Genomic DNA, 16,458 nt, shown 5'->3' with positions numbered 1-16,458 from the left:
ACCATATGGCTGGGCACACCCTCAATGCCATATTCACAGGTGGGAGCAACATCTGCTTCAGTCACACCACGCATCCACCATGGATGGACCACCACTGCATACTCTTCCTCGTTGACAAACTCACACCGCCCAAACCTGCACCCCGCTTTCCACAAAGGAACTGGAACAAAGTCACTGAGAAGCAAGTCCCTTCCGCCCTCAACCGCGATGCCCCCACCACCTCTACCGATGCCAAACTCACAGCCAAAGAACTCCACAGATAGATCACCCACTGCACAGATGAGCTTGCACCAATACCAACCCCGACAAACGGTGCCCCAGGAAGGCCGCCTGGTTCACCGCCTACCTCCAAAAATCCAGACGCACCTGCAGACATCTCAAGAAGAACTGGAGAAACAGCAAAACCTCAGACGATCACACCACCTACAAGAACGCCATGACGGAACACCACCAGCGCATCAGATCCACCTGAAGGACCTTCATCCAGAACAAGAACCTCGCCAAGTCCAGCAACTCCAAAGAAATCTTCAGCGTCATCCAGGAATTAATCTAACCTCCCAGCGAATCCACAGACATCACCTCCTCCCAGGACCTCTAGAACAAACTCAGCTCCTACTTGCATCTGAAACTCAAGGGCCTCTATGACCACTTCTACGACCAGTCACCTGACTCAGAAACCACTCCCTTCTCCAGCAACGTCGGCCATCCCACCATCTCCTACTGGACCCCAGTCATCACCAAAGACACCGCATCCACCATGAAAGGCATCTACTCAGGAGCCCCCACGGACCCTTGCTCCCTGTACATCTTCCACATAGCCGCAGCCGCCATCGCTCCGGAACTGGGACGCACCATCAAAGCCACCTTCAAAACCGGCATCTTTCCCGACAATTGGAAATGCACTGAAGTCAGACCCCTACTCAAGAAGCCCTCATATGACCTCACGGACCACAAGAACTACCAGCCCATCTCCCTCCTCCCCTTCACAGACAAAGACACAGAGAAGACAGTCAATGCCCATCTAACAAAATTCATAGAAGAAAACTACATCCTCGACCCCTCCCAATCCGGATCCCGCAGCAACCACAGCACCGAGACCACTCCACTCGCTGCCACAGATGACATCTCTACCCTCCTCGACCAAGGACACGCTGCAGCCCTGATCCTACTTGACCTTTCTGTACCGTTCGACACCGTCTCCCACCGTACACTCACCACCAGACTCCTCGACGCTGGTATACAGGGAACCACCCTAGACTGGCTTAGCTCCCTCCTCACCAGCAGAACCCAAAGAATCAGACTGCCACCCTTCATCTCCGATCCCACAAAAATCAACTGTGGGGTACCCTGAGAATCATCGCTCAGCCCTACTTCCTTCAACATCTACATGGCCCCCTTGCCGCCATAGTCAGCCGGCACGGACTCCGCATAGTATCCTATGCCGACGACACCCAGCTCATCCTCTCCCTCACCAAGGACTCCATCACCACCAGACTCAACTTGCAACAAGGAATGAAAGACATCTCATCCTGGATGAGCAGCAGCTGCCTGAAGCTCTACTCAGATAAGACCAAGGTCCTCGTCCTCGGACCATCCCCCTTAGCATGGGACAACACCTGGTGCCCACTTCCCTCGACAGCTCCCCCATCCCCACGGACCACGCCCGAAACCTCGGCATCGTACTAGACTCCTCCCTCTCCATGTCCCGACAGGTCAATGCTGTTGCCTCCACCTGCTTCAACATCCTCCGCAAGACCTTACAAATAGATCCACCCCGAATGAAGGAAGACCGTCACCCACGCACTCATAACCAGCAGACTGGACTAAGGAAATGCCCTCTACGACAGGATCAACCAGTCTCTGCTCTGCAATTCCAGACCATACAGTACACCGCAGCCAGACTCGTCCTCAGCATCCCTCACCACAAACACATCACCCTACACCTGCGTAACCTCCACTGGCCCCCGTTGAGAAGAGAGTAACTTTCAAGATACTCGCCCATGTCTACAAGTGCCTCCACAACACCAGATCTCAATATCTCAACTACAGAATCTCCTTCCACGTACCCAAGAGGAACCTCCGATCCGCCGACCTCACTAAACCCATGTGCATCCGCAGAGCTAAAGCAGGTGGAAAAACACTCTCCTACAGCGCCTTGAGACCCTCATGGGCGAGTAGCACGCTTAATAATTCCTTGATTAATAGATTGATGTAGGAGAAGGCTCTGTTGCCAAAGTTTGTTTTTCCATATGCGTGGGATGTGTGCAAGTAGGAGTCCGGAGAAACAGAAGTGTCTTGAAGGTTTGTGAATGCAGATGCGATTGTTGAGCTATGCTGGGCTAGTGTTATGTAATGTCTTGAAAATGCGAGTGTGGAGTTTGAAAAGTGCTCATTTGTGCATGGGAATCCAGTGGAGCTCCTTTATGGTAGTGTTATGTGAGTGCAGTGTGGGAGCTTGAAAGTGATCCTGCCCACCAAGTTCTGAATGGTCTGCAGCCTTCTAGTGAGTATTTTTTTCGATTAGAGGGTATTCCCATAGTCCAGCTTGGTTTTAACAAGGGCGCGCATGACAGTATTTTGAGAGCTGATTCCGTGCGATTTGAAAATCTTCCTCGGCATCTACAGGGTATGGAATCATGAGGCAGTGTCAACATTGCTTTGGATGTTGGTTGAGTTTGCTGTTGCTGCTGAATTTAACGTTTTTGGTGTGGGTTGTTTGGGTGGGAGTCTGTCCGACCTCTGTTGGCCGCCAGTTAGAGATCCACTGTTAAGTGCTCTTCCTGAAAATCACGATTTCGGTCTTGTTGGTGTTCACCTTCAGACAGTTGCTCTTCATTGAGTGGGCGATTTCAGTCATGCAGGCACTGAACTTGATCTGGGTACTGGGTGTCTTTTTCCATGAGGGAGTTGAATGTCCTCGGCGTAGGAGTGTACTTTGATATTATGAAAGTGGATGATATTTATCGAGGGTTCATATATGCCTGAAGGACCGTCTCGGGGAGGATCCTTGTGGAACTCATCAGACCAGATTGTGGGCATCTGAGGTGTATGGTGCCAGGCTGACTGACTGGGTCCTTCCAGTCATGAAGGAGCACAGCTATCAGAGTACATCTCTTTGGATTCCGATGTTGTGTAGACATTGTATGAAGATGGGATGGGAGACTGTGTCAAATGCTGCAAAAAGGTCCAAAACGGTGAGGGCTGCCATGGCCTCTCCATCCAGTGTCATTCAAATGTCATCCGTGGCAGCTTCTGTGCTGTGGTTTGGTCTGAACCCAGACTGAGCTGTATTGAGCAGTTGGTGGTAGTTTGTGTATGATGAGGCGTCTGTTGATTTCTTTTTCTAAGAATTTGGCTGGCAATGGTAGCAGGTAGATCAGTCTATAGTTCGCGATCATTTATGGTGCTGCAGAGGGTTTCTTCAGCAAGGATGGGGCAGATGCGTGTTTCCAAGCATCAGGGAAGGTTGTTGAAGAGGTGGAATCATTCAGAATGGGTGTGAGCAAAGTGCTAATGTTTTGCATTCCGCTGAAGTAGGGATGGTAGGCAGGTGCTCCTGAGTGGATGGACTTCATAGTAGTAGTGATTTCTTCTGATGATGAACCATGTGATTATTATTGGTTCCCTGGATAAGTGCAGGAGGTGTTGGTGAGGTCTGTCGGTTCTGATTGTGGGTTGAAGTTGCTGTAAATGGTGGTGCTTTTGTTGCTGAAGAATTAAGAGTGATTGTTGCAGCTGTCCTGCGAGGGGGTGATCGAGTTGGTGGCGGCCTCTGTGAGGTGAAATCCTTCACAATACTGACTGTTTCTTTGCTTCTGATGGTGCTGGTATCGATTTGGTCGGCTAGAGTGGTGCATTTGGTGATAGCATCTCAGGGTGGATTTGAACGTGTTCCAGTTTGCATTGTTCTGGCACATTCTCCTTTTGTGCACCAGTGTTTGCAGAGGCATTTCATCAGTCTAAGTTTCTCCAGTACCAACTGACCGGGGAAGGGGGTGGTGGTGTTCTAGATCTTTTTCTGTTTCTGTGTTCTAGGGAGGGACAGAGAGTAGACACAGTATCTGATCCAATTGTGGGAATTCTTTATCACTTTGGGGTAGCTGTTGCTGTATTTGGTTTGTGGGTGTTGAGAGAGAGAGTTCAAGTTTAGCTTAGTGATGCAGTTCCAGTTTCAGAGGGCTTGTCATGTGGTGGTGCGTGAGCAGTGGCCTGGGGTGTGGATGCTAAACTTGACGAGGGTGGGATCTGTCCAGTAGACTGGTGTGAGCTCATCAACTCCTTTGTTGTCAAAGGTGGTGAAATTTGGATACAGTAAGTGTCCGGCAACATGAGTGAGGCCCAGGCTTCCAAGATCTTCAATGAGTACTGTTGAGTTGGGGTGGGGGTGGTCTTGTAGGTGGAAGTTCACTTCTTCGAGAAGGATGTAATTGCTAGTGTTGAGGCTGGGTGGTGCAACACATTCTGGGGTGGTGTCTGTGAAGTTGGTGCATGGTCCTGGGGGTCTGTAGATTGGGGAAGGAAAAGATTCTGTGGAAGGCCTGACCTGCTCATTGATGATCCGTAAGGGCATAATCATTTTTCTGCAGACTTCTCACGGGTCACTCTGATGGAATGAAAAACATTGAAACTATTGTTTGATACCCTCACAGGCATACACTTTTGATAGACATTCCTTTGGGGCATGAACTTTCAAGTAAGTGACAAAGACCACTGTGTGCAGACAATTCAAGGGGGCCTTAAGGCACTGGGAACAACACTAAATAAACCAAGGGGGTTTTCCTAATAATTGTATCCTCTCCCAAGTAGATAAAGGCCAACTTCTCTAGGGCAGTAAACAAGTTCAGTCAAGCCAATGGGATCGGTCAAGCGTCTGAGAGAGAAAAAAGAGGTTGAAAACAAGGACTCTATCAGATTGAAAAGACATATTGTGGCTATGCACCAAACGAGGAGTAGAACTTCTTTCTGGGAAACCGTGTCTAGAAACTAATGGGGCTCTCTCGGGGAACCTGTGTCCTGGTTGGAGACTTTAACCTAGTGATGAGTGAAGGCATGGACGGGTTCACACAACGAGAGGACGTTTAGGAGTATATCTGGTGAAAAGAAATAAAGTGCAATAACTGGGCCTTACAGACTTGGAGGACGACACTCGGGGTGGGGGGGGGGGAGTGGGGGGAATCTAATTTTATTCAGCCGTTTACCGCACATAATCTATATTAGTCATGATATTTGTCCCCAGGCAAACAGTGCAGAATGTTAGGAATGCTGTCATTGGGCAAATGCTCTTTCCAGTCACACACCAGTGTGGGTGGCGATCAAGGACCGGTACACCCTCCTTCTTCCCAAGAGAACAATGTTGGAGAATTGGCAGGTATCTTTTAATGGACACTGTAAATATGTCTAAAATCTCATAAGTGATAAGATTGTTGCATAGCATTGAATGCTACAAAAGACACTCCCTGAGATATGTAAAAGGCTGTGATCAGGGTGAAGCTTAAAGCTATGGCCTCAGCCACTAAAAGAGAGAGAGAGGACCGTGATTCAGACTAAAATTTGAACTGCACTAGCAGAGAGTTGATGCAAATGATCTTGCAGGGTCAACTGAGGGTCCTTATGCGTAATGGATCAGAGAGGCCATTATTGCCCCATCACAGCCGCAGCCCTCGGGGCTCCTGATGAACACTGGGTTTCGCGGACCAAGCCAATCCTGGAGCTGGTCTTATGTTTTGAACAGCACCTGGATTGGGTTAGGAGTCTGACCGTTACTAGGCCTATCCTGCAGTCCGACGACTCCTACTAAGACAGCATGGTGGTGGGAAAGAGGAATTCAGGTCCTCGCTGTTACAGTGGCCAGTCACTGCATGGCTTTATTATGAAGACATGCAGTGATTGGCCATTTCTGTACCTTGTTCTCCTCCTCCCTTTTTGTGTGCAGCGCACGCAGAGTGATGGAGGAGAGCAGCATCAACAAACTGCTTAACTCTGCACTGCAGCACCTGACCATTTATCGCAGTCACAGGCCAAAATGGTGAAACTAACCGCAGCAGTGGGTGAGGCTCTGGCAGTGGCACTCTGAGTCGGAGAGATCTTAAGCCTAGTTAAAAAAAACTATAAAAATTAGGTAAAATAACATAAGATTAAGTTCATTGGTGATTTATGGTGTGTCAGTTGCTTCTCCGTGTCTACTTTCCCGTGTTTAAAAATCAAATATACGCGCCTCCCCCCCCCCCCCTCCCTTTTATACGCCACGTTTCCTTTTGAAAATGTGTGTCATGTGAATCTGAAACCACGGGCCTCCGCTGGGCACTGGTGACATACCTCAGAGACAGAGTGCCAGTCTGAATGCATGTTTGTGATTCGAAGGAGTGCAGGCCACTTGTTTGCACCTTTGTCCAAATAGTCTGGATAAGGGTGATACGCTACTGGAAAAACCCCTTGGTAGCTTGGCACGAGCAGTCAGGCTTATCTCAGAGTCAGTATGTCAAGCATTTGCACGTAATTTACAGTAATGTAGTGAAAATGCTACAAACGGACACCACAGCAGATCAGAAAAATAACCAATATTTATCTTTGCAAACAAGACCAAAACGATGAAAGACCAACATACAGTAATCCAAAAATATACACTTGGCAAGATTAACTTAAAAGTGCAGTTCCTTGAAATCTGTAGCTCTGTCCTGGGCTACAGCAGTGCTGAAAACAGAATCCAACAGTCCCGGCCAACTGCATCAGTGCGGCCGATGTTCGTGTCTGGGTAGGAGTGTTCTGCTTAATTCAGATACTCTGTCCATCACCACCCCCTTTTCTGAATCGTTTTATCCACCATAAGCGTGGAAGGGTATGCTCAGACATGAGTCCCTTGCTCACTGCACCATCAGGATTCAAGCAAGCCGGGCCGAAGACGGCTGTAATGCCAGAAACCGGTCTCTGTAAGCTTGTTTCCTTTCCAGTAAAAGAATTGGCTTGGTAGTTTGGTCTGCCCTGTTCCCATGATGCACTGGGCCAGGGACAGACTAATTTGCACGTAGCCAGGTTCTGAGCTGGGATGGTGCAGTGAACTAAAAAACGGTGATGATCAAGCCCTGATCTGTTGACTGGGTAGGAGTGTTCTGCTTAATTCAGATACTCTGTCCATCACCACCCCCTTTTCTGAATAGTTGATGGAAGCTGGCGTTGGTCAGCTCAAGTTACGCTGTGGGATGGGAAGTTGTGTACTTTTCGAGTGGTGACCCCAAACCACGGTGCGATCACGAGTTTTGAGGTCAGCTGGCAGCTATGTCGGCGGTAAGACCAGGGCGGCGGAGTGAAGCGAAGCTGTGCGGAGTGTGGTGCAAGCAGCGGCTTGGTGGCAGTGGAAGACTTCATCGTCTGTGAGACCAGGGTTGCGGTGCGAAGTGCAGCAGTGCCTTCTGCAGTGCCTGCAGGACACTGGGCCAGCAACGGTGTTGGTGACGGTGTCAGCTGCTTTCCCTCTCTGTGGCAACTGAAACCCCATGTTCCAGAGGCGGTACCCAGAGGTAAGTGAAGTCTTTGTTGTCCCTGAGACGTCATGAACAAAAGGTAAGCTCTGTTTCAAGCCCTTGGAGATACTCGGCAACAAGCGAAGAAAGTTCAGCCCAGTCCTTTCATTGCCCAAGCCAGAAGAAGCAACAGCAAACGGGCAGTACTCATCCTGGCAGTTCTTCCAGCTCTTCTTCTTGGCAGGTTCTTGATCCAAGCGAGTTCTAAAGTTCTGTGGTCTGGGCCCCAATATTTATACTCAGTTTCTCTTTGTTCCAGTTTGGTCCTCTCTGGCCCAGCTTCCTGGCAGCCTGGTTAAAAAAATTAAAAACGAGGTGAAAAAAGTAAGAATAAATTCATTGATGATTTATTGTGTGTCAGTCTTACCAATTTTTCTGTGTCTACTCTCCTTTAAAAATCAAATCTACATACGCCTCCCTCCGCCCGACCAATTAGACGTTGCGTTTCCTTTTGGTAATGTGGGTCATGTGAATCGGAATCCACGGGCCTCCGCTGGGCACTGGTGTACATACCTCAGAGACAGAGCGCTAGTCTGACTGCATGTGTTAACAATTCGAAGGAGCGCAGTCCACTTGGCTAACTGCAGACCCCCCAGTTTTTTCATCCCACTTAAAGCCCTGAACGCACGAACTGACAACGGGGTGTTCAAATGAGCACCTACTGCATAAGCATCCGCCACACAGTTACCCACCAAATGCTGTTTTCACATGCAAACAAGAGGGGATGTTTCTCTCTTGTCCACCTTTGATGTTGGTTCCAAGATGTTTCTGTCCTGCTTTATTGTGCAAGGTCCATCTTGCTTCGTCAAATTTGCTTTAAAATACACGTTTCCCACTCTTTTTTCATACTTTTCTCTGGGGAGAACCCCGCCCCCCCCCCCCCCCCCTCCGAACCCTCTTTATGACAGCCGTACTCGCTAACTTCACTTGCGCGATGCAACACTCATCAATAGCTATTATGCCCTACCACTTTCAAATGTCACCAGCCGTCCCTGCGAGCCATCACGTCCTCGACCTTGTAACCAGATTACGAGCCCAATCTCTGCCTCTCTAGACGCGCGCGCCCTAGAGCATGACGAGGCCCGGCACTCATCAGACCAGATTAAGGTCACTTATGTGACCAGCGCTTCAGCCAGATGGGAATTAATATCCACCTCCGCTGTCCAAGATCAGATACGGCTGGACTAATCCTAATCTGGCCCAAATGTCTATTCATTACCGTGTCTTCTTAATACTGCTGAAAGTCGCTGCGGTGACTAGAGACTGCCAGGTGACTTACGTCATGCTGGACTGTCCCAATACCCGCAGTGAGAATGAATCTTTCAGATCAGGCTGGTCCAGCCCTCTCGACAATTGCATCTTCAGTCAAAAGGCAGCTCTGTGTGTATCTGGAGCAGATGGTAAACTGAAATTAATTGCTGTTTTTCAGAGCAGTAAGTAGGTGATAGTGATTGTAGAGGACGTTAAGGGTTCTTGATAACATGCAGCTTACAGAACCACCACGTGCATAGTCCCTCTGTGAGGCTGGAAGCCTGCCTCCGAATGAATGAGCACCACAGCCAGACTTCAGAGCTATGTCTGTCTTTCCCGTACATTACATTTAGATCAGTGATGGTGTGCAAGATGTGTGTGGCAATTGTCAGAATGTGTAGTACGCATTTTGTGCATGGTACCAAGCTTGTGTATCATTTGTTGTGATGAAACTCATCCGAGTTTGGGTCAATTATTAGGGATGGGGGCTCTATGTTCTTAAAACACCCTGGTTAAGTGGCAGATAATCTTTGCTGAACCCAATAGCTAGGGCACAAGCAGAAACAATTCCCCTGAGAAATGTGTATTAAGTTCGAGTAGTGCCACCAGTTTTAAAGTAAGGGAGATAACAATATAACATTCCCAAAACAATTAATAAAAAGAGAGAGGAAGTTAATTATCAAAAAACACCCTGTTCTAAATCTTCAAAATCTCATAAGTGTAACCAGAGATATGGATGTTTAAAGTTGTTAGGCATAAAGCACCTAGAAAAATTAAACCACCAATCAGAAGTAACCGTTTGCTTTTCACCAAGATCTGCACATGAATTCATGCTGACCACGAAGGATCGGCAGTCGGACACACAAGGCAGGCCACCCCAGTTAAAGTTTTTACCTTCGGACATATTTTTTTTTTAATGTCAGCTAAAGTACTTCAGTTGGGCAAGGCCCAAGGCTTAAGCCGGCGAGGTTGCCTTGAAGACCGATGTGTCGTCTTCAAGACTTCCCCTGAAACTGTTAGCTCTAAGAAGGACAATACTGGTCGGACCCTTTCCGACCCATCGTAATGAGAGCCTACGAGTCCTTGGTGGTCTTGCTGTGTTTTCTTAGGAGATCCGTCTTTAATCTTATTTAATGCTTAGATTGTGATTGTCTGCAGATTTAAGGAACAGTATTATACTTCATAACAATATGCTGTGATTACTCTTAATTTTTTACCAAGTCTGGTTAGGCTGTCTTATAGAGCTTTCGTCACTGCTCTTCTAAAACAATTTGGAGAGGGCTCACGATGCCCGTTGGAGCTATCTAGAGAGGTATAGAGGAGACTGGCCTTGGATTATCTCCCTGGCCATCACCAACCCACTCGGTCTTTGGGCTGACTTACCCTTTATCTCTTTTCTGTCTTTGCCCTCCTCCTCTCCCTTCTCAATCCACCTCTTCCCTTGCCCTCTCTATTTGTCTCTTCGGACATTGGACACAGTTCTTCCTGTCTGCTATGGCTCCTTTCCTCCCCTCCTTTCCTATAAATTCTCTCAACCACGTTTTGTTTACTGTACCTTACTATGCTATTGTAACTAATGTTATTTGTAACGCAATGTTCCTCTCCTATAGCGCTCTGATACCTACGGGTCTAGCCAGCGTTTTATAATCCTTTGATGTACCTTCTGATGCAACGTTACCCTGGTTATGTGCTCTGATACCTCTGGGTCTAGGTAGCGCTATATAACCTTCGCAAATTCAAATAAACTAAAACTGTTTTTTCCTGATCGCTGAGACCTGAGCAACGTGGCTGATGACCAGTGGAGCTGCTTGACAGCTAATGAGGAGCCTGGCCCTGGTTTTCCCCCTTAACCGTCACCTACCCAGTCGGACATTGGGCATTGTTCCTCCTTCCTCCCCTCCCTCCTACGAATTATTGAAACATTGTTTATGTATACTGTACCTTTCTATGCTCTTGTATCTGATGTATCTTGTTATGCAATGATCCTTAATGTAAAGCGCTCTGATACCCTCTTGGGTCAAGTTTGCGCTATATAAAACTTTATAAATATAGAAATAAATATCAGCTTTTTGGTGTATCCTTCCACCGTTTAAGAAGTGTTTCCCTTGTAGTGCATTAGGAACTCTTTCACATCTGAAAGTACGATGGGTCCCCCAACTTTTGGTCACATACCATCTTTGTCACACACATACATTCTAAACCCAAAGTAATCACGTTCTTTAAAAAAACAACTTTTTTCCTAGGTGTTTTATCAATGTATTGCTCTCTTGGAGGCTGACTCAAGCTTGAGAACATTATGAACAAGGGGTTCCCTTCTCTATGTTATCTGTCTTTGGACAGGTTCTCATTCTGTTGGTGTCTTTGTTGAACTCTTGAGTAGCTGATCTAGTATCACCCAAAGAAAGCGGAGGGTGCGCAAGGATGGTCTTTGCGTTCTTTTACAGTGTGTCGCTTTCACTGACCCCTGCTTCTCGTCTTTCTGGCTCATAGGCAAGAGGATTCCATCAAGGCTGGTCCCTGGCTCATGTGTCCATTTTAATGTTTTGAAGCCACAGTGCCTCTAGTGAGTCAGGCTCAGCCTGGTGTGTGGTTAGCTCTGCTGTACTCTTGATTGATACTGACTTGGCTCCAGTGCCTCACGCCTGGGAGAAGTAGTTACATGTCCAGTTCACCGAAAACATGACATGATTGTGAAAAAAGTCCTCTAACGTACTTAAGGGAGAGAGCCAATTAAGAAGATTGTGCATTAGGCTCAGGAATTCATGGGGAGTAATTAGTGTGCCCAGATGTGGATGGTCCAAGCCCAGTTCAAGAGTTAATTCTGGAGTTATCAATTGTCCCTTTGTCTTTCAACTTAGGGGGATATTAGAATGTTGCACATACCCCTTGGACTGTTATTCTTGTACATCTTTGGCAAGAACGTTTTTAAGAAAGGGGCATGAGTGTTAGAACATCAGCCTGTGTACCTGGTGAGTTGATATTTGGAAAAAGCACATCTTAACACATCCACTTAAAAAGTAGAGAAGTCAAAGCCGACTTTGACCGTGTTCAGTGCTCCTCTGCCTTTTCATGCTATAGAAATTGAGTGTACTTATTTTTTTTCCTTTCAGAGGATGTTAGGATATAAGGATGATTGTGAGTGGAATGGGCCTATATTGGCAATTATGCTGGTTGCTGCCTGGTTGGCGATAGCTGGAGCTTAGATCTCCCCTAAACCCCCTACGGAGATGGAATGGTGACTAATTCTTAAAGAAACCTGGGAAAGGGAAAGGGCACTGGCTAAAGCTGGGGGAGTTCAAGCGCTGCAAAAATATAGGTCAGTCTGGGGCGATTTGGAAGAGCTCTAAAACATCTGCTTAAAGCCATCAATCGATATAATGGCTATATTAACATATAGATTGGAAAGGGCTTAGAAGAAATCCAGTCAATGCGGGTTTTTGGTCTTTGGGTTTTAGTTCTTATTTTCTTTCTTGTTTTCTGTTTTCTCTGCATTTGTATAATAATGATGATGCTTTGTGTATGTATATCTGGCTGGACTGTATGTGTACTTATTTTTGACATTAAAAACTATTTTTAAAAAAGATTTAATTTACATACATAGATACCTACATAACTTTTATGTTACACAATTATTAATCTACAAAGACTGTACAATTATATCACTGGCACTGCGGACACTCTTATACATGTAGTCAAATGCGTTCTTTTTTTTTCTGTAATTTTTTATTGTATATAAAAAAATATATATTTACATGGAGCATACATGAGTGGAGGAAAGAGAGAGGAGAGAGTGAAAAGAAGAAGGTCTTGGAATACCCCAGCAGAGTGGTATAGCGATAGACCATTATTAGGAAAAACCTTTCTGTTATGTGTCTACCAGTAGCTGGTATATGCATTCTTCGAGACTAATGAAGGTCCGTTTGGGGTGGTAGCATGGGATGTCTTCGAAGCTTATTTGTACTGGGTTTGATTATCAGTGCTGGCTAAAAAGAAGAAAACTAGCTGCTTTTTGCAACTACAAAAATAATTGGAATTTGCATGAAGTCACAATAAATCCAGCTGAGGGCAAGGTTTAGGTGCTGTTGACTGTAGCAAAGTTAGATTAATTCTGTTTGAAAACTAAACAGTAAGTCTGCAGAATATTTGCCAAAATACCTATGATTAGGCAAAATCTTGGCCTGGAAGGCTAAGTAACGCCCATGGGGTGCAGAATGAACTAAAACTTATAATCACCTCTGGGATTGGAAATGCTGCAGATGATTTTTCAATTGCTACTGAAAACGTTATGCCTAAACCTTGGCTTCTGAAGGCGACAGAACGTGGAGGCGTCTTGCTACATCACATTGCATTATGCAACATGGGGGCCACCAAAACAATATTTTCTGTACTTTAAACATGTCCAGTTGCCACCATTCTCTTTGCCATGCTAGTCGTTTTTAAAAGCAGTTGGAATTGGTAAAGCTATTGGCAGTGGGTCTTTTGGAGAGGGACCGCAGTGTAAGTAGGGAAGACGGTGGAAAGGATGCATAGGAAGATTCTACAGGACAACATCCCATCCAGGGCATCATCGCACACCCCAGTCAGCACCTGGTGTGTCTTGGAAGAGTACTGGGAGATAGAGTAAGTGGAGAGACAAAGTGGCAGAGATTTAGGACTTCTTGACAATATCCAGGGCATTCCAAGCCTACCATGTGGAACATAGCAAACTGTAAGCATAACTGAGGGGGATGACACTGGGTAAGGCAGGTTTGGAGGTATTGGGAAAGAGTGCGAGTGTGCTCATACTGATAAAACAGTGGAAGCATCAGGACATGTTCTTGGGAGTGCTAAATAAGAAATTAAAGTGAGAAAAAAAGTAGTTCCCTTTCCGTCAGCCGTGGAAGGACCTTCTTTGTCAAATCAAAAGGAAGATTATAGAAAAAATGGTTCTGGGGCTTGACAAACACAAGAAGGTCAGCCAATAAAGAGCCAGTAATTGAGATAGACTAGGAAGCCATCCTGACGTGAGCAAGGAGTTGACCCAAAGAACACTTTGTGTAATATTGGATACAGTGCTTTCTGTGACAAGCCGCTGAAGTGGTTTGTATGAGATTACAAAAATTAGGGTCTGTGCCTCTTCTGCTTGTGTCCCAGGTTCTGTTAAGCATTCTGCACCATGAGAAATCTTTGGCCCATCAGCTGTGACACTCATGTGCTTCTTTGTCACACACAATGACGGCTGATGATGGACTGAATGCTGAACCAATTAAACATTCACCCCGCCCAGCCACACATCTGAGTGTAATCCATTGTTTTTTTGCTCACTACACCACGCCTGTTTGGACTCAGCCATGTGCAAATCAGTCTTGACTCTGCTCCTCATGGAAACAGTCCAGTCGGAGCTGCCAGGCAAGGTCCTCTGTGGACGGGAAACAAGCATCCTGGGATCGGTTTCGGAGTATCACACCTCATCTGCCAGGCTAGCTTGAATCCAGTAAAAAAGTGAGCACGTGACCCAAATCTGGGCATACCATTCCCACTTAGTGCGACAAAAGCAAAAAGTAGAGATAATGGACTAAATGCTGATCCCATCAAACATTCACCCCCCATTACAGATCTGGTTTTCATCCATATTTTCTTTGCTCACCACTCCACCCCTGTTTGGACCCAGCCATATGCAAATCAGTCTTGACTCTGCTCCCCATGAGAACAATTCAGCCCGAACTTGCAGCCCAGGACTGGAAACAAGCATCCTAGGACCCGTTTCTGGTATCACCCCTCATCAGCCAGGCTAGCTTGTCAAACTAGTAGAGCTTTTTTGGTATATCGGAAGGAAAAGCACCAGATCATGCAAACTATTTCTTGTTGTCCTTACACAAAGATCTTTGTTTTAGGGAGTGGGGGGTATCTATCACAAAAAGTAACCCCCTTTAACAGTTACCTTTTTTAAATATAACAGAATGCCATCTACCTCTTTGCTCTCCCTTCTCAGCATCCCACCTAACCTCCCCTATTTTCGTCGCAGTTTGTGCAGAAACTTTTCTTCTCCTTGATTAGTCAATAGCTCCTATACAGTGCTCCATGCTGTATCCCATTTCTGTCATCCAATGCTGGCCTCCTTCACTGGTTGTCCTGCTGTAGAAGATAGCTGTGCCAAGCCGAAAAATTAGGTGGTAGAAGTTGATCTAAGAATCTACCTTCTAGTCGCAGGGATTCTGCTCCTACACAGAACTGTGCATAGAGACTTGGAACCTCAGTGAATTAGGGTGTGCCAAAACTCACCTTAATACCCAATATCCTATTACCAGACTAGCATCAGTGTCTCATTGGCTCTTACATAACACCAATGATTAGATAACTCAGAACATGGAACTTAGATTACCTCAGGCAATGTGGAACACATGAACACTCTTTCGTTATACTCTCATACCAGTCCAAAAAAGGGAGTAAAAGAAGACACGTGCATGTTTGAAATATTTATTTATAATGCCGTGTTCTCATGCGCAATATCTTAGCTAGTACAAGCAGGCATATTATAAGCAACAAGATTATCAGCATAGTTACTATTCCATAAAATACAAAGGGAGAAAGCATGTTATAATGCTAAATGGAAACAGGTTTAAAATATACCTATATTTCACCCTATCTTGCTATTAGGTTATTTTATATGTACAGAAGGTCTCTTGGGATTACAAGGGCGGGCCCATACCTCTGGTACTTAGCAGAAATGGATCACATCAGATTCTGCACCAGCTCTCAGCATGGAAATGTTCTCCAAGTGTGTCTGATCATGCCTGCGCAGTGCATTATTAAACGCGCCAAAATCAGAGGTGGCCACAGCGGCATATATGTTATGTCTAGAATGTGCGCTGATCAGTCCGAACAGCAACCTCAGTGTTGAAATAACCTTGAAGGCCTCGGCACTCACTGTTCAGACAAAGCTTCCCAAGCAAGGCTGCTAATATAGAAAACCATATTATTCTTGTGTGAAGCAAAACACTCTGCTAGACTCTAAACATTTATTATAATGTGCCGTGTGCAAAAGGCAGCAGAAAGGAAAAATGGCGTTTAAACTTCTAATAAGCTCATGTCAACTTAACATAGTGTAAATGCAAGGCACAGCCCCACGACATTATCTTAAAGAGGCAGAGATCAAATTGTAGCATTATGCTGTTCAGAGGACTGGTCGTTCTGGCAGTGACGGAGACGTGAATCTATCTCCTTCACTGGAATCTAGTTGATAGATGGCATGAGATCTACTCCTCAGTTTCTTGCTTGTTTTTTGCCTTCTTTGAGCTGATCCCCATTTCCACCTTGCTTCTGCAGGAAACACTGTTGTCCTGAAGCCTGCCACATACACGCGTTTGACTGCACTTCTCTTGGCAGAGATTTGTACTGAGGCTGGGCTACCACCAGGAGTTTTCAATGTGGTTACAGGCAATGGATCATTTGGGAGTAAATTAGCCACCCACCCAGATGTGGCAAAGGTAGCCTTCACCGGCTCTACGGAGGTAAGTGAGAGATGCTAAAACATGAATGCTTAGGTAACATCTTTTTCGGAAATCATTGCCCCATTGATCCTAAAAGCCGCAAATTTGACTATTCTGGGGGACCTGAAGTTACATCTGGAAGACCCCCTATACCCAACTAGCAAAACTTTTCTAGCGGACTTAGAAGCGCTTAACATCTTACTATGCAATTCTGGATCCAC

At 46.1% G+C, this 16,458-nt stretch overlaps 1 protein-coding gene across 1 annotated transcript in view; it reads left to right on the top strand.

The window, feature by feature from the left end:
- ALDH16A1 (aldehyde dehydrogenase 16 family member A1) overlaps window positions 1–16,458 on the top strand; it is a 728,744-nt gene that overhangs the window by 184,772 nt on the left and 527,514 nt on the right. The window contains exon 6 of the mRNA XM_086930227.1: window positions 16,074–16,258. Within this exon, the coding sequence (XP_086786353.1) occupies window positions 16,074–16,258 (185 nt within the window). The remainder of the gene's footprint in view (window positions 1–16,073; window positions 16,259–16,458) is intronic.

This window comes from Lissotriton vulgaris, chromosome 7 (assembly GCF_964263255.1).
Source record: "Lissotriton vulgaris chromosome 7, aLisVul1.2, whole genome shotgun sequence".
NCBI lineage: Eukaryota > Metazoa > Chordata > Amphibia > Caudata > Salamandridae > Lissotriton > Lissotriton vulgaris.
This window is presented reverse-complemented; position numbering and strand designations above follow the sequence as displayed.